This window comes from Pristiophorus japonicus, chromosome 1, assembly GCF_044704955.1.
Source record: "Pristiophorus japonicus isolate sPriJap1 chromosome 1, sPriJap1.hap1, whole genome shotgun sequence".
NCBI classification, from domain to species: domain Eukaryota; kingdom Metazoa; phylum Chordata; class Chondrichthyes; family Pristiophoridae; genus Pristiophorus; species Pristiophorus japonicus.
The window spans coordinates 126,288,069-126,314,080 of NC_091977.1; the positions used below are offsets into that span (position 1 = coordinate 126,288,069).

The window sequence follows — 26,012 nt, forward strand, 5'->3', positions numbered from 1 at the left end:
TACACTGTACATTAATGATTTAGATGAGGGGATTAAATGTAGTATCTCCAAATTTGCGGATGACACTAAGTTGGGTGGCAGTGTGAGCTGCGAGGAGGATGCTGTGAGGCTGCAGAGCGACTTGGATAGGTTAGGTGAGTGGGCAAATGCATGGCAGATGAAGTATAATGTGGATAAATGTGAGGTTATCCACTTTGGTGGTAAAAACAGAGAGACAGACTATTATCTGAATGGTGACAGATTAGGAAAAGGGGAGGTGCAAAGAGACCTGGGTGTCATGGTACATCAGTCATTGAAGGTTGGCATGCAGGTGCAGCAGGCGGTTAAGAAAGCAAATGGCATGTTGGCCTTCATAGCAAGGGGATTTGAGTACAGGGGCAGGGAGGTGTTGCTGCAGTTGTACAGGGCATTGGTGAGGCCACACCTGGAGTATTGTGTACAGTTTTGGTCTCCTAACCTGAGGAAGGACATTCTTGCTATTGAGGGAGTGCAGCGAAGGTTCACCAGACTGATTCCCGGGATGGCGGGACTGACCTATCAATAAAGACTGGATCAACTGGGCTTGTATTCACTGGAGTTCAGAAGAATGAGAGGGGACCTCATAGAAACATTTAAAATTCTGACGGGGTTAGACAGGTTAGATGCAGGCAGAATGTTCCCAATGTTGGGGAAGTCCAGAACCAGAGGTCACAGTCTAAGGATAAGGGGTAAGCCATTTAGGACCGAGATGCGGAGGAACTTCTTCACCCAGAGAGTGGTGAACCTGTGGAATTCTCTACCACAGAAAGTTGTTGAGGCCAATTCACTAAATATATTCAAAAAGGAGTTAGATGAGGTCCTTACTACTAGAGGGATCAAGGGGTATGGCGAGAAAGCAGGAATGGGGTACTGAAGTTGAATGTTCAGCCATGAATTCATTGAATGGCGGTGCAGGCTAGAAGGGCCGAATGGCCTACTCCTGCACCTATTTTCTATGTTTCTATGTTTCTATATCTCACGTTCATAGCTTCACCTCACCCTTACACACTTACCACTGCTACAAGTCTTACACCAACATCTCACACCTTGCACACACTGCCAGCTATTCAACCATAATATATCACCCAAACACATTGCACCATATTCACTGACACATTTCCTTTTGTCTTGCAGGGTAAGATGGCTCACAATCACAGACTGCAGCAGATAACCGGCGGGGGATGGGCAAGCCTGCATATCCTGACCCAGCTGGAGGAGATCAAGCTCAACATTATTGGAGGGGTCATCAGTGAGGCCATGACAATCGGCAAGGCTGAAACCATTGAAGATGACACTATGCTCATATCTAATCCTCCTTTGCACATCCTACTTTCCCCTTATACCACGGTCTCTTCTCTCTTACAAGCTGCTTCTGATGTCAGCATGCACTACTTGCTTTCCCCCCTCCCTTCATCATAACCCTACCCTTGTGCCTTTTTCCTTTCAGTTACCTTTCAGATACCCAAGAACTTCAACCTGGCCAACCAGTGAAGGAAGAGCAAGAGGAGAGTGATGAAGAAGAGACACCATCAGCTCAGAAACTGGCACTGCACGTACTTTAGAGGGTAGTACAGAGGCGGGATATGCACGTGGTGGGCATGAGGAGCCTGCAGCCAGGGTGGAGCAGATGCCAGATCCCCGGTGGCCGAGGTCGCATACGAGTTCTGCTGCAGAGGACTCAGATGAGGACCTCAATGGGACGGCCAACAGAAGAAGGCTGATGAGCATGCACACAGAAATGCTTGGTGCATTGGCAGGCCTGGGGTTTCATTTGGGGGAACCGAAGTCTGATGATGCATTCACGAGCCCATCCAAAACATGGATGTAGAGGCTGCCTCCTCCCTTCCTCCTCCTCATCTTCATCCTGCTCCTGCTCCTGAGGTGGTCGCAGAACCCATGGTGTCAAGGACTGCGCCATCATGATGGTCACGTTGTGGAGGATACAGCAGATCACCACGAATTGGCACACCTGGTCCGGCGAGTACTGGAGAGCTCCTCCTGAGCGATCAAGGCAGCTTTACCACCCCAATGGTCTGCTCGATCATATTCCTTATGCAGCATGGCTCTCATATTTTGAGTGCTGACCACGAGTGGTGTGGTTGTGGAGAGGAGTCATCAGCCAGCTGCAGAGCCCTTGTCTCCAAGCAGCCACCCTCGGGTTCGACATAGTGGCTGGAAACTTTCTGGCACAGCGGACTGGCTGTGGTGTACTTAGAGGCCTTCCAGTAATAGTCAATGCCTTCCCAACATTCATGATGAAGGCATCATGACTGTTGCCAGGATAATGATGTGCTGGACGTGGTCGTACCCGCAAAGTCATGGGTGTGCAGTCGATGGCACCCTGCACCATGGGGAAGCCCGATATCCTGGCAAAGCCATGTGCATGCTCCTGCTGCCTGTCTGTGTTTAGAGAGAAGACAATGAGGTCCACTCTCCTAGTGTATAGAGCCTCTGTGATCTCCCAGTTGCAGCAATGGATGGCGAATTGCGAGATATTTGCTATGTCGCCTGTTCCAGCCTGGAAGGATCTGCTGGTGAAAAATGTCAGTACCATGGTTACCTTGTGGGCCATTGGCTGCTCTGTCACTGCCCTGTTCTGTCATTGCCCCACTCTGTCATTGCCCCATTCTATCATTGCCCCACTCGGTCATTGCCCCACTCGGTCATTGCCCCACTCTGTCATTGCCCCATTCTATCATTGCCCCACTCGGTCATTGCCCCACTCGGTCATTGCCTCACTCTATCATTGCCCCGCTCTGTCGTTGCCCCGCTCTGTCGTTGCCCCGCTCTGTCGTTGCCCCACTCTGTCGTTGCCCCACTCTGTCATTGCCCCACTCTGTCATTGCCCCAGTCTGTCATTGCCCCGCTCTGTCGTTGCCCCGCTCTGTCGTTGCCCCACTCTGTCATTGCCCCGCTCTATCGTTGCCCCGCTCTGTCGTTGCCCCACTCTGTCGTTGCCCCGCTCTGTCGTTGCCCCGCTCTGTCGTTGCCCCGCTCTGTCGTTGCCCCGCTCTGTCGTTGCCCCGCTCTGTCATTGCCCCGCTCTGTCATTAGCCTGCTCTGTCATTGCCCCGCTCTAAGGCTGCAGGTTTGGTTCCAGGAGATGGCAGAGAAGCAGAGCCGCCAAACACACTGCTCCTGGTTTAGATGCAAGTAGGAAAAGTGCTCCCTGAATACCCTAGCTGGGTAAGGCCTCCTACTGAGAGCCCTGATCCCTCTCCTCCTCCTCCCTTTGCAAGTAGCTTGTCTTCTTTGCTGCCTCTGCTCCATCTCCCTGTCATTCTGCAGCACAAGAGGGACTGCAAATGGAGTCCACATGACTGGGAACAAGTGGTGTTCTCAGACCTTCCATTCACAGCCAACACCTTCCCAGCAACTAGCAGCACTCCGAGCACACTTTAATAACTTTTGAAATTTCTTGCAGCAACCCAGTACTTCTACATACTCTGCAAGAGTCAGTACAAAACAAGAAGCTAATTACCTGCAAGTTGGATGCATCCCTTTAGGTAGCGCTGGTGGAGGATCCCCCATGCAGCTGAAAGCATGTTCAGCTATGCATGTTCAGGAGAGGGCGCTGAATGGAGCTCCGCAGTCAAAAATGCCAGGTCATGCGTGTTACAGGCTGACTGACATCTCAATCTGCCGATTCTGCATACTGCCGGCGCACTCATGTACCGCCCGCGCTATCAGCCTCACCAAGATGCCGAACAGGATGGGCGGAAGCGAGGCAGATGCCATTTCCTTTTTAAAAAGTCCAAAACTACCAGCGCAACAAAAGGAGGGAGGGGATTGTGGAATTAACTTTGCAGCCTTCAGAATCTGAGTGCAGTTTTGCTTTATTTCAACAAGGTGGTCGGTGATTAGTAACATATCACTGTGAAAGATTATTTTATTTGTCAGACCAGACCAAATTATTGTCTCATATTGTGCCTGAGAGATGGCATGAGGCTAAATATAGGTACATCCTATTTGCTCAACCATTCAATGTTGCCTTTTCAAGGTAATGACAATGCAACTTCTCTAGAAAGTAAACAAAATAAGACAAAAAATAAACATGCACTAGAAAATCTCTCTAGCACTAATCACAATGTCAGTGGATGCACTATGCTCTGAAGACAGGAGCATTATACCATTTAAAACCCAACAGGCCTGACTTTTTTGGTGTATGGTTTGTAGAAATGGTTTATCTATGGCATATTTCAACTGGAATTTGGGGCTTAAGTCAGATATGTGAAAATATGGTAGAATTGGTTGCTGGCAAAAGATGCAACCATTCCCAAAGTGATGCATGTATGCAAATGACAGGATAATGAGGGCAAGAGCCCTTGCCTCAGACATGCCACCAGACAAGAACTGCACCTGAATAAATTGGGCTTGTAAAAAGAGGGGTAAGTACCTGCATGACTTGTCAAACCAGCAAGTGGCCCAAGTTCACAGGCTTTGAATGTCTGCAACCTTTATCTGAAATATCAGCTTTGACAAGTGATTACACAAATCTTTTCTCAGGTGCCTAACAAAGAAATGTTTGTGCAAACTGCTTTTTAGCAGTTTCAGGAAAGGAAATCTTTTGTTTCTCATCCTTCTATCATGGAGCCCTGAACATGAGGTTCACTATGGGCATTCCTATATACGAAGCCCATGCCATCTCTTCACCTCTCCCTCCCCAACATCCAAGACCCCTTACTCCCACACCTAATAACTATTCCCCATCTGAATTTCAAGCCCTTAGTGTTTACTCAGAGTTTTTGGAGTCATGAGACCTTTTCAGACAGGATAGCAGTGGAAAAGTGAGCAAAATTTGGAGTAAGGCTTAGTATCACGTCCCTGCCTCATCAAGACCACTGCCGCCCACCTCTTCACCATTTCTGGCCGATTTTGCTGCTGTATTACCCCTATTACCACTGCTCTTTGAGACCACCTGGAGAAAGGTGGTGCTAAGCACGAGCTATCCCCAAAATTCTTTTAATGGAGGGTGAGGGCCTAGTTGAAGACTCTTCTCTCATTATTTCAGCCTCGTGACTTACCTTCTTAAGCTTTGGTCTCGGCCAAGGCTAAAAATAATTATTGTAATCATCTTCAGGGCTCTTCTGCTCCCTTTAAATGGCCTGCCAGTACATCTGGTGCAGCAGCAACAGTCCTACTGCAGAACTGCTGGGATTTTACATTAGGCAGCAGCAGCGACAATCCTCCTGCTAGGCGCCTCTTGGACATAAATAAACAGCCTCAACCCAGGATAGATAATAGGTCCGGGTCACGGTGACATCAGTTCAGCAGTAGAAGTCCTACCTCACCTTGATACTGCCACAAAGAGGAGAATTTAGCTCTGAATGTTATCAGGGCTATTTTATCATGGAGGGTGTCACAGCCAATCCTGTACTTTCCCAATGTCTGCACATGCAAACTTTTCAGCTTAGTGCGACACCAAGTAGTGACATATTTGTTTACAGAAACCATAGGTTAGCCTTGGCAAAATATAATTCTTTCATTTTAATTAATGTTATAATCATATAATTTTTAAAAGTTAAAAAGTTAACAAAGTGTGAAGTCCATATTATATTGCAGATTGGCTTAGTTGATATGTGCAATTCCCAGTGTGAGGCAGAAGCATTTGGACCAGGATGGTTCTTGGTTTGATCCCTGCTGTGTGTTGAATTTAGAAATTGGGAAATAAGCAAGGACTCCCACTCCTGATTTCTATCTAGTGACATCTGATAGAAAATTTACAATGGATTGGGATGGAATCAGGCTCAACTATGATGCTCCCGCAGTCAATAGCTTGCAGTAATCACTGTCTAGGCTCGCACATAAAGAATGCATACACAGTGGTCAGCGGATCTACTCCACCATGAGCTAGCAGTTTCTGGAGAGGAGGGGAGAAAAGCGGACTGCAGAAATCAGAAGTATTGACCTTCAAAGTGAGTGAGTTACTTTTAAAGACTAATTCTAAAAAGAACGATCTTATTTTCAGCTCCTACGTTTACTTAAATTGATTGTTACACTCAGCACACGTAATATAACAAGCATTCACACACTCCACCCAGCTCATTGAGTGCAACCAGAATATAGTAGAATATAAAAAACAAGCCTGAAGGCTTTGTGTCTTAATGCAAGGAGGATCCGTAACAAGGTGGATGAATTAACTGTGCAAATAGATGTTAACAGATATGATGTGATTGGGATTACATAGACGTGGCTCCAGGATGATCAGGGCTGGGAACTCAATATCCAAGGGTATTCAACATTCAGGAAGGATAGAATAAAAGGAAAAGGAGGTGGGGTAGCATTGCTGTTTAAAGAGGAGATTAATGCAATAGTGAGGAAGGACATTAGATTGGATGATGTGGAATCTATATGGGTAGAGCTGCAGAACACCAAAGGGCAAAAAACATTAGTGGGAGTTGTGTACAGACCTCCAAACAGTAGTAGTGATGTTGGGGAGGGCATCAAACAGGAAATCAGGGGTGCATGCAATAAAGGTGCAGCAGTAATCATGGGTGACTTTAATATGCATATAGATTGGGCTAACCAAACTGGAAGCAATACGGTGGAGGAGGATTTCCTGGAGTGCATAAGGGATGGTTTTCTAGACCAATATGTCGAGGAACCAACTAGGGGGGAGGCCATCTTAGACTGGGTGTTGTGTAATGAGAGAGGATTAATTAGCAATCTCGTTGTGCGAGGCCCCTTGGGGAAGAGTGACCATAATATGGTGGAATTCTACATTAGGATGGAGAATGAAACAGTTAATTCAGACGCCATGGTCCAGAACTTAAAGAAGGGTAACTTTGAAGGTATGAGGTGTGAATTGGCTAGGATAGATTGGCGAATGATACTTAAGGGGTTGACAGTGGATGGGCAATGGCAGACATTTAGAGACCGCATGGATGAACTACAACAATTGTACATCCCTGTCTGGCGTAAAAATAAAAAAGTGAAGGTGGCTCAACTGTGGCTATCAAGGGAAATCAGGGATAGTATTAAAGCCAAGGAAGTGGCATACAAATTGGCCAGAAATAGCAGCGAACCTGGGGACTGGGAGAAATTTAGAACTCAGCAGAGGAGGACAAAAGGTTTGATTAGGACAGGGAAAATAGAGTGCGAGACGAGGATTGCAGGGAACATTAAGACGGACTGCAAAAGCTTCTATAGATATGTAAAGAGAAAAAGGTTAGTAAAGACAAAGGTCGGTCCACTGCAGTCAGAATCAGGGGAAGTCATAACGGGGAACAAAGAAATGGCAGACCAATTGAACAAGTACTTTGGTTCGGTATTCACTAAGGAGGACACAAACAACCTTCCGGATATAAAAGGGGTCAGAGGGTCTAGTAAGGAGGAGGAACTGAGGGAAATCCTTATTAGTCGGGAAATTGTGTTGTGGTAATTGATGGGATTGAAGGCCGATAAATCCCCAGGGCCTGATGGACTGTATCCCAGAGTACTTAAGGAGGTGGCCTTAGAAATAACGGATGCATTGACAGTTATTTTCCAACATTCCATAGACTCTGGATCAGTTCCTATGGAGTGGAGGGTAGCCAATGTAACCCCACTTTTTAAAAAAGGAGGGAAAGAGAAAACAGGGAATTATAGACCGGTCAGCCTGACATCAGTAGTGGGTAAAATGATGGAATCAATTATTAAGGATGTCATAGCAGCACACTTGGAAAGAGGTGACATGATAGGTACAAGTCAGCATGGATTTGTGAAAGGGAAATCATGCTTGACAAATCTTCTGGAATTTTTTGAGGATGTTTCCAGTAGAGTGGACAAGGGAGAACCAGTTGATGTTGGTGTATTTGGACTTTCAGAAGGCTTTCGACAATGTCCCACACAAGCGATTAATGTGCAAAGTTAAAGCACATGGGTTTTGGGGTAGTGTGCTGACATGGATTGAGAACTGGTTGTCAGACAGCAAGCAAAGAGTAGGAGTAAATGGGTACTTTTCAGAATGGCAGGCAGTGACTAGTGGGGTACCGCAAGGCTCTGTGCTGGGGCCCCAGCTGTTTACCTTGTACATTAATGATTTAGATGAGGGGATTAAATGTAGTATCTCCAAATTTGCGGATGACACTAAGTTGGGTGGCAGTGTGAGCTGTGAGGAGGATGCTATGAGGCTGCAGAGTGACTTGGATAGGTTAGGTGAGTGGGCAAATGCATGGCAAATGAAGTATAATGTGGATAAATGTGAGGTTATCCACTTTGGTGGTAAAAACAGAGAGACAGACTATTATCTGAATGGTGACAGATTAGGAAAAGGGGAGGTGCAACGAGACCTGGGTGTCATGGTACATCAGTCATTGAAGGTTGGCATGCAGGTACAGCAGGCGTTTAAGAAAGCAAATGGCATGTTGGCCTTCATAGCGAGGGAATTTGAGTACAGGGTCAAGGAGGTGTTACTACAGTTGTACAGGGCCTTGGTGAGGCCACTACTGGAGTATTGTGTACAGTTTTGGTCTCCTAACTTGAGGAAGGACATTCTTGCTATTGAGGGAGTGCAGCGAAGGTTCACCAGACTGATTCCCGGGATGGCGGGACTGACATATGAGGAGAGACTGGATCAACTGGGCTTGTATTCACTGGAGTTCAGAAGAATTAGAGGGGATCTCATAGAAACATTTAAAATTCTGACGGGTTTAGACAGATTCAATGCAGGAAGAATGTTCCCAATGTTGGGGAAGTCCAGAACCAGGGGTCACAGTCTAAGGATAAGGGGTAAGCCATTTAGGACCGAGATGAGGAGAAACTTCTTCACCCAGAGAGTGGTGAACCTGTGGAATTCTCTACCACAGAAAGTTGTTGAGGCCAATTCACTAAATATATTCAAAAAGGAGTTAGATGTAGTCCTTACTACTAGGGAGATCAAGGGGTATGGCGAGAAAGCAGGAATGGGGTACTGAATGGGGTACTGGTCCACGGCCAGATCAGCCATGATCTTTTTGAATGGCAGAGCAGGCTTGAGGGGCTAGATGGCCTATTCCTGTTCGTAATTCTTATGCTCTTATGAAGTTGCATGTTCAGCCATGAACTCATTGAATAGCGGTGCAGGCTCGAAGGGCCGAATGGGATATTCCTGCATCTATTTTCTATGTTTCTATGGGCCCAAGTTTCCACATGATTTGCGCCTGATTTTTAGGAGCAACTGGTGGAGAACGGACTATCTTAGAAATCGCAATTCTCCACATTTTTTTTCTGCAGTTCTATTCAGTTAGAACAGTTTCACTTTGGATCAGAATTTTTTCTTCAAAAGGAGGCGTGTCCGGCCACTGACGCCTGATTTCAAAGTTTCCACAGTGAAAACATACTCCAAACTAACTTAGAATGGAGCAAGTGAAGATTTTTGTCGACCTGAAAAAACCTTGCCTAAACATTAAAAAATCAGGCGCAGGTTACAAATTAGGCGTCCAGAACGAGGGGGGGGGGGAGGGGGGGGAAGGGAAGTCATTAAATTCTATAATAAATCCTTATTTATACTTATACAAATATTATACAAATAAATCCAAACTGAATAAACATTTATAAGCAAAGAAAAGATTAAATAAACCATCTTCCTACCTGTGTGAAAGTGCTTCACCCAGGGAGAATGGTGCAGGAAGCCTCACAAGTTGAGGCAGCCGTTTGTTCCCGCGAGGGGGGAGGAGGAAGCCGTTTGTTCCCGTGGGGGGGGGGGCGGCGGAGGAAGCCGTTCGTTCCCGTGGGGGGGGGGGCGGCGGAGGAAGCCGTTCGTTCCCGCGGGGGGGGAGGAGGAAGCCGTTCGTTCCCGCGGGGGGGGAGGAGGAAGCCGTTCGTTCCCGCGGGGGGGGAGGAGGAAGCCGTTCGTTCCCGCGGGGGGGGAGGAGGAAGCCGTTCGTTCCCGCGGGGGGGGAGGAGGAAGCCGTTCCCGACGGTGGGCGGTGGAGGGGGAGGGAAACGGCTGCCTCAACTTTCTGAGGTTTCCTGCAGCGTTCTCAGTGCTGATGTGCTGATGGTAATGTGCTTTTATTAAAAAATGTTCAAAAATTAAACAGCTACAAAGAACTACAAAAATGGCCGAGTGCCAATGTTTCCTTCACACTGCGCGTGTGCGAATGCTCCAACGCGCACGCGCAGCGTTGCCGGCAGGAAAAAAACTAATTTAAATGGTACCCGCCCCCTCCCACTTACAAAATCGGCACGAGTGTAGGCTCCGCCCCCCTGGGCGCCGCGCCAAGCAGACATGGAGCTGCAGGGCGCTCCAGAATCGCACGTTTTTTTTCCGGCGCCGTTTTCGGCGCGAAAAACGGGCGCCCAGCTCGGAGGGGCGCCCATTTTTTATCATGTGGAAACTTGGACCCTATGTTTCTATAGTACCCTCAGCAAAATACTGTAATGTTATACTCAATTATTAAACCACCTCGTGATGAATTTCACATTAAGAGTTCTTGTTTAATTGTTATGCACACATTTTGCAGTAATAATACAACTTAGATTCAGTTTTTAAAATGTCGATCAAATCACTACCTGAGGCTTCTGTCGCCCACTTGATTAAACTAATCCGTATGTTGAGGTTTGCTTGTCGATGGAGCCTCAAAACTAATAAATCTAAGTGAATTGTAATATGTCCTTCCTATACAGTACAAATGCACACGAGGCCCATACTAGAGAGAAGGTCACTCTGTGACCAGTAATGTTAATTAGCCAGCACTGAAGTGATGAAGGTGGGTGAAGCTTCGCTTTTTATACCCTGATAGTCCAGGTTAGGAGTGTACCACTAGTGATCAGTGTTCTCACGGTGTACCACTTAGGTCAGTTTATACATGGATTACAATGACAGTTGAATAGGTGACATCAGCTCCCCCGCAAAGTATTATTGGGATCACAGGTTAAGTCTCTCTGGTGGTTTACGCTCTCTTGTAGAGCGCCTGAGTTGGGGCTCCGGTTGTTGGGCGTTGGCCTGAGTGTCTGCTGTTTGCGGTGCCTCAGGCCTGTCCGGACTGCCCACAGTGACTGGACTCTCCTCCACTTGGTTCCGGTGTTCGGTCACCTGTGCTGGAGTGAACTCTACATTGTGTTCTTCCTCTGCTTCTTCTATGGGGTTGCTGAACCTCCTTTTTGGTTGATCCATGTGTTTGCAGCAGATTTGTCCATTGGTAAGTTTAATTACCAGAATCCTATTCCCTTCTTTGGCAATCACAGTGCCTGTGAGCCATTTGGACCCTGCAGCGTTGTTGAGGACAAAGACAGGGTCATTGACATCAATACATCGCACCCTCGCATTCCCATCATGGTAGTCACATTGTGACTGGCGCCTGCTCTCAACAATTTCTTTCATGGTGGGGTGTACAAGGGATAACCTGGTTATGAGCATCCTTTTCATTAGCAGCTCTGCGGGTGGAACCCCTGTGAGCGAGTGTGGTCGTGATCTATTGGCCAACAGGAGGCGTGATAAGCGGCTTTGTAGGGAACCCCCTTGGATTCTGAGCATTCAAAATTTGATTATCTGTACTGCTCGTTCCGCCTGGCTGTTTGAGGCCGGCTTGAACGGTGCTGTTCTGACATGGTTGATACCATTTCCTGCCATGAAATCCTGAAATTCAATGCTTGTAAAGCACGGGCCATTGTCGCTGACCAAGACGTCCGGTAGCCCCTGGGCGGCGAACATTGCCTGTAGATTTTCCACCGTGGCAGAGGATGTGTTTGAATTGAGAATGTCACACTCGATCCATTTGGAGTAGGTGTCTACTACAACTAAAAACATTTTTCCCATGAAAGGACCAGCGTAGTCCACATGGATGCGTGACCATGGCTTGGTGGGCCAGGACCCCGGGGCTAAGGGGGGCTTCCCTGGGCGCATTGCCCAACTGGGCACACGTGTTGCACCTGCGAACACAAAGTTCCAGGTCTGCATCTATCCTTGGCCACCAAACGTGTGACTTGGCAATTGGCTTCATCATGACAATGCCCGGGTGCTCATTGTGGAGTTCTCTGATGAACATCTCTCTGCCCATCTGGGGCATGACTACTCGGTTTCCCCATAGTAGGCAATCTGCCTGAATCGAGAGTTCATCCTTGCATCTGTGAAATGGTTTGAATTCCTCAGGGCATGCCCTGTACGTGGCTGCCCAGTCCCCATTCAGGAGACATTTCTTGACTAAAGACAGTAGTGGGTCTCTATTTGTACAGACTTTGATCTAACGGACTGTCACGGGTGAGCCTTCGCTTTCAAAAGCTTCAACAGCCATGACCATCTCAGCAGCATGCTCGGTTGTCCCCTCGGTGGTGGCTAGTGAGAGCCTGCTGAGTGCATCAGCGCAGTTTTCGGTGCCCGGTCTGTGCCGAATTGTGTAGTCATAGGCGGCTAACGTGAGTGCCCACCTCTGAATGCGGGCCGATGCATTTGCATTTATGGCCTTGTTGTCGGCCAAAAGGGACGTAAGGGGTTTGTGATCTGTCTCCAGCTCAAATTTCCTACCAAACAGGTACTAGTGCATTTTTTTTACAGCATATACACATGCAAGCGCTTCCTTTTCTACCATCCCGTTACCACGTTCTGCCTGGGACAGACTTCTGGAGGCATAAGCTACCGGCTGTAACTGACCCTTGGCATTAACATGCTGCAACACACACCCGACCCCATAGGACGATGCATCGCACGTTAAAACAAGTTTCTTACATGGGTCATATAGCTTTAACAGATTGTTGCAGCATAACAAATTTCGTGCTCTATCAAAAGCCCTTTCCTGGCTGTCCCCCCCAGACACATTCACGACCTTTGCGTGGGAGCACATGTAGCGCCTCTAACAGCGTGCTCAATTTGGGAATAAAGTTACCAAAATAGTTCAGGAGCCCAGGAACGAACGCAGCTCCGTCGTGTTACGGGGTCTGGGTGCTCTCTGGATCGCTTCTATTTTGGACACAGTAGGTCTGATCCCATCTGCTGCTACCCTCATCCCCAGGAATTCTATCTCTGGAGCAAGGAAGACGCACTTCGCCTTTTTCAGTCGCAGACCTACCCGGTCCAGTCTGCGTAGCACCTCCTCCAGGTTGCGGAGGTGTTCTTCAGTATCACAACCCGTGATGAGGATGGCGTCTTGAAAAACCTTGGAATCGACTTGAGGAGGCTTTCCATATTTTGTTGATAGATCGCGGCGGCCGAGCGAATCCCAAACGGACATCTGTTGTACTCAAACAACCCCTTGTGTGTCGTAATGGTGGTCAGCTTCTTCGACTCACTCGCCAACTCCTGGGTAATGTAAGCTGAGGTCAGGTCCAATTTTGAAAAAAGTTTGTCAGCGGATAGCATCGCAAAGAGGTCCTCGCTCTCAGTAGCGGATACTGGTCTTGGAGTGGCACCCGATTGATGGTGGCCTTGTAATCACCACATATCCTGACCGACCCATCCACCTTGAGCACCGGCACAATCGGGCTCGCCCAGTCACTGAATTCGACTGGCGAGATGATGCCTTCCCTCAGCAGGTGGTCCAATTTGCCTTCTATCTTTTCCGGCATCACGTACAGCACCGCTCTGGCCTTGTGGTGTACTGGCCTGGCATTCGGGTTTATGTGAATCACTACCTTGGTCCCCATGAAAGTGCCAATTCCGGGTTGAAATAATGAGTCAAATTTGTCCAGGACCTGTGAGCATGATATTCGCTCCACAGAAGAAATTGCATTGACATCGCCCCATTTCCAGTTCATGACAGCAAGCCAACTCCTCCCTAGCAGTGCGGGACCATCCCCCGGGACAATCCAGATTGGCAACCTGTTCTCCGAATCTTTGTGGGTCACGACTACCGTGGCGCTGCCTAGCACCAGAATGATCTCCTTTGTATATGTCCGTAGCTGTGCATCAATCGGCAATAATTTTGGCCTCCTGGGCTTGGACGTCCACAACTTGTCGAACTGTTGGATACTCATCAGTGACTGGCTGGCCCCCGTGACTAGCTCCATTGATACTGGGATGCCATTGAGGAGCACTTTCATCGTTATCAGTGGCGTCCTGGTGTATGAACTGTATATGTGCTCCACATGAACTCGCTGAACTTCAGCTTCCAGCGATTTCCCCCAGTGTCCATTTGGCCTCATAGGGCTTACATCGGGTCCATCCTCCTCGTACATCAATCTGGCTGCAGGCTTCCTGCACTTACGAGCCAAGTGACCACTGAGGTTGCAGTTTCTGCAGGTATATTGCTGATACCTGCAAGCTCTGGCTGTGTGTTTGCCTCCACACCTCCAACATGAGCCGTTGTTGGAAACAAAAGGTCCATTACCAGTCGATCATCTCTGACTGTCTCTGTAACTGTCCTTAAGCGCACTATTAACAGGTGTAGATGGCCCCATTACTGGCCGCATTGTCCCTTGCGATGGCATGAATCACCATTCAGCTAGCCATTGTCTCTGTTGAATTCCCCCTTTGGGTTCGACTACATGCTTGGGCATGTCCGATTGCCCCTGTCTGTCTGGAGAAATGTGTGCCATGTTAACAATGTTGACTCCCTGTCCATTTGCTGCATTCAAACCAAGATTTTTGTCAAACATAATTCTGGTCTCTTCCTCCCCTGAGATAAATGTCTGGGCTATCAAAGCCGCCGTTTCCAGAGTCAATTCTTTGGTCTCAATCAGTTTCCTGAAAACCCCAGCGTGTCCGATGCCCTCAATAAAAAAGTCTCGCAGCACCTCCGCTCTGCATGTATCTGGGAACTTACATCGGCTCGCCAGTCACCGGAGGTCTGCCTCGAAGTCCGGGACGCTTTGCCCTTCTATCCGCCGATGCGTGTAAAACTGGTGTCTCGCCATGTGCATGCTGCTCGCCGGTTTAAAGTGTTCCCCAACCAACTTACTGAGCTCTTCAAAAGTCTTGTCCGCCGGCTTCTCTGGCGCTAGAAGGTCCTTCATCAGGGAGTACGTCCTGGATCCACAAACCGTCAGGACATGAACCCTGCGTTTGTCGGCCGAATCCTGTCCCAGCCATTCTTTAGTGACGAAACTTTGCTGTAGTCTCTCAATAAAATCGTCCCAATCATCACCAACACAGTACCTCTCATCTGTGCTGCTAGTGGCCATGCTCGCATGGTTTAAATCCCAGTTTCTCGTCGCCAATAATATGTCCTTACTATACAGTACAAATGCACACGAGGCCCATACTAGAGAGAAGGTCATTCTGTGACCAGTAATCTTTATTAGCCAGCACTGAAGTGATGAAGGTGGTGGAGCTTCCCCTTTTATACCTGATAGTCCAGGTTAGGAGTGTCTCCCACAAGTTCACCACCTAGTGGTCAGTGTTCTCACAGTGTACAACTTAGGTCAGTTTATACATGGATTACAATGACAGTTGAATACATGACAAATTGCCCCATTCAAATCTTTTAAAGTATTTTCCAGTTCACCAATTTAACTAAGGAACCACAATATAAAGCTAATGTCCAAATACAAATTAAAAAATGGAGTCTATTTTAACCATACCCGCCTAGCACAAACTGGGCATGTGTCCAGTAAAATGAGCAGGTTACTTACCCACTCAGATCTTGACCATTTCCAACCATTTACATGTTAATCTGAAGGGCTTTGTGGGAAGTTAGGTAGGACCCTCATAAATCTATGTAAATCGAGGTGCCAAGGCATCAATGGGACCCTGATCCAATTTTAACCGGGGCTGGAAACTGCTGCAGCTTTACAGCTCGGCAGTAGCAGACCTGCAGTTGGTCTGAAGACAGGAGAGCACCTTTTGGTTAGTGGCAGCCTTCCCTGCCCCGGACTCTCTATCCCCTTCCCTCCCATGAGATCCTCCCGAAAACAGACTTCCTGTCATTTACCTGGATGTTAGCAGGTGGCCAAGGACCGCCCGATCTTTGCCTGTCAGAAGATTGCTCTGAACCCTCTTCCCCCACGAAATGAGTGGAAACATCCCCCGTGCCACACCAAGCCCCGCAGCCCCGCCAAAAGCGCTGAGCCGCAGACGGGATCAAAGGGAGAGGGGAAGCGTACGCTCAGTCCGAGATTGGTCTTTTCTGTCGGGTGGTGGGTGGGGGCAAGAGAGGTAGTAAAGCGGCGGGGAAACTGAAGGACGACCTCGGATGGTGGAGTGGCACTGCGCAGGAAGTAGTGTGGAGAGAAAAGATGTGGGCTGCACACATGGCTGGTGGAAGATAAAATGGAGCAAGAAGGAGAGCCTTGCTGCAGATTTCTGGATTAACTTTAGTTTACGAAGAGTGGGAGAGGAGAGGCTAGCATTTGAGAAATCTGTCCGCCCCTAACACTTGTACTGTTGTAAATTTTTGTTTATAATGACAATATCTGAACTTGTTGATCAAAGTACTACTGGGCAACCACCAAATGCAATGTGTTTCTATTTAATGGAATAAACTTAGTGCATATTGATTGAAAGGTCTCCGAATTTGGGCCAAACATTTTTAAGGTGTGCACTTCTATTTGTCCGAAGTTGTGAATGTTTCTTTTGTTTTGGCCTATCCACAAATGAGGAAAAGTGAGAAATTGTTGATGGAAAGTGGAATTTAGAGAGGAGAAAATAGGATTGGAATAGTGCCAAACTAAAAAGATGGTCATGTTCTGCTTTTATAGTGAAAAGATGGTGGTCTTATGCTGAAATATTGTCCCTTGCCACATGGGATAGTTTTGGTCTCATAGGTTGAATGATCAGCCATGATCTTGAATGGTGGTGCAGGCTCGAAGGGCCGAATGGCCTACTCCTGCACCTAAGTTCTATGTTTCTATGTTTCTAAAGTAGACCTATGGCATTTAAATGAGGCCTGGGATTTAAAATACCCCAGGCCTGAAACTACAGTGAGCACCTTTTGTATTTGAACGCCCCCCCCCCCCACCCTCACCACCAACCTGCCCAAAACCCAGTTTTTAGTATTTTAAAACTTGTTTGTTTTTTAAGTTTTTTGGTCACATTTTTAAAATTTACCATAACCTGTTTATAACTTAGAAAACAGATGCACCTACTTCAGTAATTGTAATTTCTGCTTCATGGGCACGGGTTTGTTTCGTAAAGTTGCAATTAGTTTCTTCTTTTCTTCCACTTCATCCTTCAGCTTGGCCATATCTTCTTCTGTAATGATTTCTTCTTCTTCTTCAGATTCTTCTTCTGAGCTAGAAGCCAAAAGAAAAATATTTACCAACATAGTAGCTGGCTGTTATGAAGGCACCCATCACCAAAACAAATTTAGGGAAGAGTTAATGAGCAGGATTAGTACTCAACTATTCAGAAACATATTCTTTTGTAACTCTAATCGGTATCTAACTAGTCTCTCTTGCCATCACAACCATAATTTATTATTTAAAACCTTTTTATTTTTATGATACAACTATTGATGGTCAGCTGAACTTACCTCTCTTGTTCTTCCAAACTGTAAATATGCCATTCTTCTGCTCTTCCTCCTCTCGGCATCCTCACTAAATTAGAAACATAGAAACATAGAAAATAGGTGCAGGAGTAGGCCATTCGGCCCTTCTAGCCTGCACCGCCATTCAATGAGTTCATGGCTGAACATGCAACTTCAGTACCCCATTCCTGCTTTCTCACCATACCCCTTGATTCCCCTAGTAGTAAGGACTTCATCTAACTCCTTTTTGAATATATTTAGTGAATTGGCCTCAACAACTTTCTGTGGTAGAGAATTCCACAGGTTCACCACTCTCTGGGTGAAGAAATTCCTCCTCATCTCAGTCCTAAATGGCTTCCCCCTTATCCTTAGACTGTGTCCCCTGGTTCTGGACTTCCCCAACATTGGGAACATTCTGCCTGCATCTAACCTGTCTAACCCCGTCAGAATTTTAAACGTTTCTATGAGGTCCCCTCTCATTCTTCTGAACTCCAGTGAATACAAGCCCAGTTGATCCAGTCTTTCTTGATAGGTCAGTCCCGCCATCCCGGGAATCAGTCTGGTGAACCTTCGCTGCACTCCCTCAATAGCAAGAATGTCCTTCCTCAGGTTAGGAGACCAAAACTGTACACAATACTCCAGGTGTGGCCTCACCAAGGGCCTGTACAATTGTAGCAACACCTCCCTGCCCCTGTACTCAAATCCCCTCGCTATGAAGGCCAACATGCCATTTGCTTTCTTAACCGCCTGCTGTACCTGCATGCCAACCTTCAATGACTGATGTACCATGACACCCAGGTCTCGTTGCACCTCTCCTTTTCCTAATCTGTCACCATTCAGATAATAGTCTGTCTCTCTGTTTTTACCACCAAAGTGGATAACCTCATATTTATCCACATTATACTTCATCTGCCATGCATTTGCCCACTCACCTAACCTATCCAAGTCACTCTGCAGCCTCATAGAATCCTCCTTGCAGCTCACACTGCCACCCAACTTAGTGTCATCCGCAAATTTGGAGATACTACATTTAATCCCCTCGTCTAAATCATTAATGTACAGTGTAAACAGCTGGGGCCCCAGCACAGAACCTTGCGGTACCCCACTAGTCACTGCCTGCCATTCTGAAAAGTCCCCATTTACTCCTACTCTTTGCTTCCTGTCTGACAACCAGTTCTCAATCCATGTCAGCACACTACCCCCAATCCCATGTGCTTTAACTTTGCACATTAATCTCTTGTGTGGGACCTTGTCGAAAGCCTTCTGAAAGTCCAAATATACCACATTGACTGGTTCTCCCTTGTCCACTCTACTGGAAACATCCTCAAAAAATTCCAGAAGATTTGTCAAGCATGATTTCCCTTTCACAAATCCATGCTGACTTGGACCTATCATATTACCTCTTTCCAAATGCACTGCGATGACATCCTTAATAATTGATTCCATCATTTTACCCACTACCGATGTCAGGCTGACCGGTCTGTAATTCCCTGTTTTCTCTCTCCCTCCTTTTTTAAAAAGTGGGGTTACATTGGCTACCCTCCACTTCATAGGAACTGATCCAGAGTCAATGGAATGTTGGAAAATGACTGTCAATGCATCCACTATTTCCAAGGCCACCTCCTTAAGTACTCTGGGATGCAGTCCATCAGGCCCTGGGGATTTATCGGCCTTCAATCCCATCAATTTCCCCAACACAATTTCCCGACTAATAAGGATTTCCCTCAGTTCCTCCTCCTTACTAGACCCTCCGACCCCTTTTATATCCGGAAGGTTGTTTGTGTACTCCTCAGTGAATACCGAACCAAAGTACTTGTTCAATTGGTCCGCCATTTCTTTGTTCCCCGTTATGACTTCCCTGATTCTGACTGCAGGGGACCTACGTTTGTCTTTACTAACCTTTTTCTCTTTACATATCTATAGAAACTTTTGCAATTCGTCTTAATGTTCCCTGCAAGCTTCTTCTCGTACTCCATTTTCCCTGCCCTAATCAAACCCTTTGTCCTCCTCTGCTGAGTTCTAAATTTCTCCCAGTCCCCGGGTTCTCTGCTATTTCTGGCCAATTTGTATGCCACTTCCTTGGCTTTAATGCTATCCCTGATTTCCCTTGATGGCCACGGTTGAGCCACCTTCCCTTTTTTATTTTTACGACAGACAGGAATGTACAATTGTTGTAGTTCATCCATGCGGTCTCTAAATGTCTGCCATTGCCCATCCACAGTCAACCCCTTCAGTATCATTCGCCAATCTATCCTAGCCAATTCACGCCTCATACCTTCAAAGTTACCCTTCTTTAAGTTCTGGACCATGGTCTCTGAATTAACTGTTTCATTCTCCATCCTAATGCAGAATTCCACCATATTATGGTCACTCTTCCCCAAGGGGCCTCGCACAACGAGATTGCTAATTAATCCTCTCTCATTACACAACACCCAGTCTAAGATGGCCTCCCCCCTAGTTGGTTCCTCGACATATTGGTCTAAAAAACCATCCCTTATGCACTCCAGGAAATCCTCCTCTACCGTATTGCTTCCAGTTTGGTTAACCCAATCTATGTGCATATTAAAGTCACCCATTATAACTGCTGCACCTTTATTGCACGCACCCCTAATTTCACGTTTGATGCCCTCCCCAACATCACTACTACTGTTTGGAGGTCTGTACACAACTCCCACTAACGTTTTTTGTCCTTTGGTATTCTGCAGCTCTACCCATATAGATTCCACATCATCCAAGCTAATGTCCTTCCGAACTATTGCCTTAATTTGCTCCTTAACCAGCAATGCTACCCCACCTCCTTTTCCTTTTATTCTATCTTTCCTGAATGTTGAATACCCCTGGATGTTGAGTTCCCAGCCCTGATCATCCTGGAGCCACGTCTCCGTAATCCCAATCACATCATATTTGTTAACATCTATTGCACAGTTAATTCATCCACTTTATTGCGGATACTCCTTGCATTAAGACACAAAGCCTTCAGGCTTGTTCTTTTAACACCCTTTGTCCTTTTAGAATTTTGCTGTACAGTGGCCCTTTTTGTTCTTTGCCTTGGGTTTCTCTGCCCTCCACTTTTCCTCATCTCCTTTCTGTCTTTTGCTTTTGCCTCCTTTTTGTTTCCCTCTGTCTCCCTGCATTGGTTCCCATCCCCCTGCCATATCAGTTTAAATCCTCCCCAACAGCACTAGCAAACACTCCCCCTAGGACATTGGTTCCGGTCCTGCCCAGGTGCAGACCGTCCGGTTTGTACTGGTCCCACCTCCCCCAGAACCGGTTCCAATGCCCCAGGAATTTGAATCCCTCCCTGTTGCACCACTGCTCAAGCCACGTATTCATCTGCGCTATCCTGCGATTCCTACTCTGACTATCACGTGGCACTGGTAGCAATCCCGAGATTACTACTTTTGAGGTCCTACTTTTTAATTTAGCTCCTAGCTCCTTAAATTCGTTTCGTAGGACCTCATCCCTCTTTTTACCTATGTCGTTGGTACCAATGTGCACCACGACAACTGGCTGTTCTCCCTCCCTTTTTAGAATGTCCTGCACCCGCTCCGAGACATCCTTGACCCTTGCACCAGGGAGGCAACATACCATCCTGGAGTCTCGGTTGCGGCCGCAGAAACGCCTATCTATTCCCCTCACCATTGAATCCCCAATCACTATTGCTCTCCCACTCTTTTTCCTGCCCTCCTGTGCAGCAGAGCCAGCCACGGTGCCATGAACTTGGCTGCTGCTGCCCTCCCCTGATGAGAAATTAAGATTGATCACACCACTACATGCTCTAATTCATGCTGACCTCCTTAAATCCTCAGTCTTCCCTTCTTCCGACAATTTAAAGCTTTTAAAGTCCAAACTTGGCATCACTTAATCTTGATTAAACTTGTCTTATTTCTTTGTCTTAGGGGGCTAGTCAGAGTACAAATAGGAAGATATGGCAGGATAATGTATAGCTAGAGATATGGTGCAGGAGAGAGGGCTTCAGATTCCTGGAACATTGGAAACATAGACAAGCTGGTGGAATGGGCGGATACATGGAAGATGAAATTTAACACAGAACAGTGTGAAGTGATACATTTTGGTAGGAAGAACAAGGAGAGGCAATATAAACTAAAGGGTACCATCCGAAAGGAGGTGCATTAACAGAGAGACCTGGGGGTATATGTGCATAAATCAATGAAGGTGGCAGGGCAGGTTGAGAGAATGGTTAAAAAAGCATACGGGATCCTGGGCTTCATAAACAGAGGCATAGAGTACAAAAGCAAGGAAGTTATGGTGAGCCTTTATAAAACACTGGTTCAGCCTCAACTGAAGTATTGTGTCCAATTCTGGGCACCGCACTTTAGGAAGGATGTGAAGGCCTTAGAGAGGATACAGAAAATATTTATAAGAATGGTTCCAGGGATGAGGGACTTCAATTACATGAAAAGACTGGAGAAGCTAGGGGTGTTCTCCTTAGAGCTGAGAAATATGAGAGGAGATTTGATAGAGGTGTTCAAAATCATGAGTGGTCCAGGCAAAGTAGATAGAGAGAAACTGTTCACATTGGTGGAAGAGTCGAGAATTAGAGGACACAAATTTAAGGTGATTGGCAGAAGAACCAAAGACGGCATGAGGAAAAACTTTTTTTACACAGCAAATGGTTAGGATCTGGAATGCACTGCCTGAAAAGTTGGTGGAGGCAGATTCAATCGCGGCTTTCAAAAGGGAACCTGAAGGAAAATAATTTTCAGGGCTACGGGGAAAGAGTGGGGGAGTGGAATTAGCTGAAGTGCATTTGCAGAGAGCCAGCACAGGCTTGGCAGGCCAAATGGCCTCCTTCTGTGCTGTAACCATTCTATGATTCTATGGCTGGAATTTTCTGTACCTGGGTGGGTCGGGTGTGGACAGTTGTCATGGCGGGTCGCGATCTCGTCCTTCATACCATGCCGCTTCTGAGATCAACTTTGCATTAATGGGGCCTATTAAGGCCGCCCTGCATGTTACCCGGTCCAATTAAATGGAGCGGGTCTGATGACATCAGCGATGACGTATTTTCAGCCAGGATATTTAAAGGAGCCATGGCCACATTACATTTGAAAGTTCACCCAGGAATGTGGAGGCAGCACACTGCACAATTGGACTGCTACAAAGAGTGCCAAGCATGACTGCATTGAAACGGAGAACTGCAACCAAGATTCTCCGATGACTCCCTCCATATGCTTGTGGAGGGAGTGAGAGCATGCAGGGAGGTCCTCTTCCCTTCTAATGGGTGGAAGGAACCTCCAGAGGCTTTAAATAGCACAGGAGGTCAACAACAGTGATATAGTCAGGAAGACCTGGATGCAGTGCCGCAAAAGTTTCAATTATCTCATTAGATCAGGAAAGGTGAGTGCAAAGCCACACTCAACTTCATCCTGCTGTGCCTCTCATCGCATTCTCATCACTTTGCCTTCCCTACCCTACTCCTGCACATCCTTACTCACACCAACATACCTTGCACCTCCACCCATCCCTCTCTCTCTATCTACATTACCACATCCCAATCTGACTAATCATCCCTCGCATTCACCCTTATCCTAATGCAATCACACCAACTAACAACACACAAGGAAGCCATTTGGCATTGCCACCCCACTCCATCATAGTCGCCCTCTTCAGATGTAACTCATTCTTTCCTTAAACTCATTCCATCATTCTCACTCAACCTTCTCTTATTTCCATCCTTGCAGGAAAAGGGAGTCCACATTAAGAGGGAGAGGAAGAGAACCGGATATGGTCCTCCGTCATTGGTCACCCTCACATCAGCAGAGGAGGCTGCCTTGGAAGTCTCCAGAGTTGCAGAGCTGCTGGAGGTGGGAGACGGAGAGAGGGGGACATCTTAGCAACCTGGTGACAGAATTACATATCATACAGCTACATGGCATACAGAAGTCATTTATATGGGGATTGATGTCAGCAGCCAATAAATGTTCATCATGTTCATAATAGTATTTGTATCCATTCTTCATATAACATATCTAACACATCTCTTTCCTCTCCCACAGGTCCATCAAGAGCCCTCTCCCCCCACTGTCCAGGAGGAAAAGAAAGATGACTCCTTAGAGCAGCCTCCAGCCTCTGAGGGTGCAACGTCACCAGACATGAGCGCACCCAGTACAGAGACACAAACCTCGGTGGACATCATGCGAGATAGAGTACTATTGTCACCTGGTGTCTCACAACTCACAAGTCAGCAAGAGCAGATGGTGTTGACAAGGACAAAGACTCCTTGCCAGAGGGCGCAGGACACTCCACGATCTGTTGAGTCTCATGCAGATGCTGAACCTCAGGTGCCATCCAGAAAAATGTCATTCCTAGAAATACAGCAAGAAGTGCAGGAGGCTTTAACAGATTTTGCGACAGCAATGTCTGCAAATGTTCAGAGAATGGATGAGTCCATCTCCAACATGATCACCACCATGTCTCAGGCGATAGCGGCTGTAGGTTCTTCCATGAAAAGGATGACCAGCTGCATGGAGCAGCTAATGCGCCACTCACAGGAGTACATGGAATCTATGGAGAATAGATGGCTATCTATGGAGAGCAAATGGCAGAAGTTCATACACTTCCTCTTTAGGAAGGATGTCAATGTAGAAATGGGTCCTCATGGCCCCATTGCTGTGCAGCAAGGTGCGCCCCAGCTACTTGCGAGCAAGGACGTTCAGGTGGCCCATGAGAGGGGACGTGGAAGGGGGGTGCCTATCAAAGTGCTCACATTTCTCCGACGTTGACCCCATCCCCCTCCTCTCAGTCAGAGATCCAAAAGCCTCCTCGGATCACGATCACCAAGTCTGCCCCTGCACAATTGCAGGACGAGCAGACTTTGGCAGGGCCATTTCGGGCTCAAAATCCAGAGGACATCTACCAACAGGTTCTGTACAGTCACAGCAGTAAAGTGAGCAGGTTGCCTTTACCTCTGCTGTAGCCACAGAGGTTGCCCCTCATAGAAGCATGTGTAAGAGAAAGATGAAACACAAGTAGATTCACAAGGGTGGCGACTTGGGTGTTTTATTCAATGCCAGACACGAGACTCCCAAAGTAAGTACTCTACTCGGAACTCCTTCACGGCAAACGATCCAAAGGTGGGCAGAGGAAACGTTACAATGACACCCTCAAAGCCTCCCTGATAAAGTGCAACATCCCCACTGACACCAGGGAGTCTCTGGCCAAAGACCGCCCATGTGGAGGAAGTGCATCCGGGAGAGCGCTGAGCATCTCGAGTCTCATCGCCGAGAGCATGCAGAAATCAAGCGCAGGCAGCGGAAAGAGCGTGCGGCAAACCTGTTCCACCCTCCCTTACCCTCAACGACTATCTATACCACCTGTGACAGGGACTGTGGCTCTCGTATTGGGCTGTTCAGCCACCAAAGAACTCATTTTAAGAGTGGAAGCAAGTCTTTCTCAATTCCGAGGGACTGCCTATGATGATGATTATTCAATGTTAATGTAAGTTTCTGTTACTCTGATGTCACAGATAAAAACATTTATTTTCACCACTTTCCGGTCATGGATAAATTTGTTTGCTTTCGAAGTAGCTTAGTGAGTTGGAGTGAATGATGAGACATAACATTACCTCCAACAATGGTGGTCAGTGTGAAAGGAATGGCTTGGTCATTGTAGGAATGCTTTATGGTTTTGCTTTGGGGTGTAATGCGTGAAGTTAAGTAAATCTGGCCATGATGAGCCTATCCCTGGCCTTCTGGGCAGCAATGTGCTTGGGTGCTGGTAGGATCTGTATCACAGGTTTCTCCTGCTCTTCTTCCTCCTCGTCTTCTGGCTGAGGCTCATCCTGCTCCTCCTCCTCCTCTGAAAAGGCTGTCCGCTGAGTGCCTTGCTCCTCATGCAGCACTAATCCTCGTTGCTGCGCTACATTGTGCAGGGCGCAGCAGACCACGACGATTCCAGAGACCCTGGCTGGTGCATGATGAAGCGTTCCTCCAGATCTGTCAAGACATCTGATGTGCATTTTCAGCCTGCTTATTGTCTGCTCTATGACATGTCTGGTGGAAATGTGGCTTTCATTATATCGTTCCTGGGCCTCAGTACTCAACCTCCTCAAGGGTGTCATGAGCCACGTCTTCAGCGGATAGCCCTCGTCTCCAAGCAGCTAACGGGAAAGTCTGGCACAGAACGAAAGAGTCATGACACCTGCCATGGAATTTGATGAGTTGCACATTGAAGGAGTGAATGTCCTGGCAGTTGACAAACACTCCTAGGTGATGATGGACACCCCCTGCACCCGTGGGAAGCCAGCCAGAGTGACAAAGCCGAGTACCTGCTTAGTAACACTGGCTTCATCAGTGGAAAAGTTAATATAATTGGCTGACTTGTCCAACAGAGCATCGGTGACCTGTGTGATACATCTGTGGGTGGCCGATTGCGAGATGTCGCAAATGTCAGCAGCAGATCCTTGGAAGGAGCCTGAGGCTAAGAAGATGATGGCACTGGTGACATTGACAGCCACTGGTAAGGCGTGTCTACCCGCTCCTCTGGGCTGCAGGTCTTGCTCCAGCAATCTGCAAATGTTTGCGACAACCTGGCATGATAGCCTGAGCTTCCTTTGGTACTGCTCCGTCATGTTGAGGAAGCTCATCCTCTGCCTGTATACCCTGTGCTGGAGGTATCGCCTCCAACGCGGTGCAGCCCTGTGGTGATGCCCTCTGTCCTGTGCAGCATCAGGTA

General features: G+C 47.3%; 1 protein-coding gene across 1 annotated transcript in view; it reads right to left on the minus strand.

The window, feature by feature from the left end:
• Nucleotides 1–26,012, minus strand: part of tmc1 (transmembrane channel-like 1) — a 166,792-nt gene that overhangs the window by 111,778 nt on the left and 29,002 nt on the right. The window contains exon 6 of the mRNA XM_070871036.1: nt 16,936–17,071. Coding sequence (XP_070727137.1) covers nt 16,936–17,071 — 136 coding nt within the window. The remainder of the gene's footprint in view (nt 1–16,935; nt 17,072–26,012) is intronic.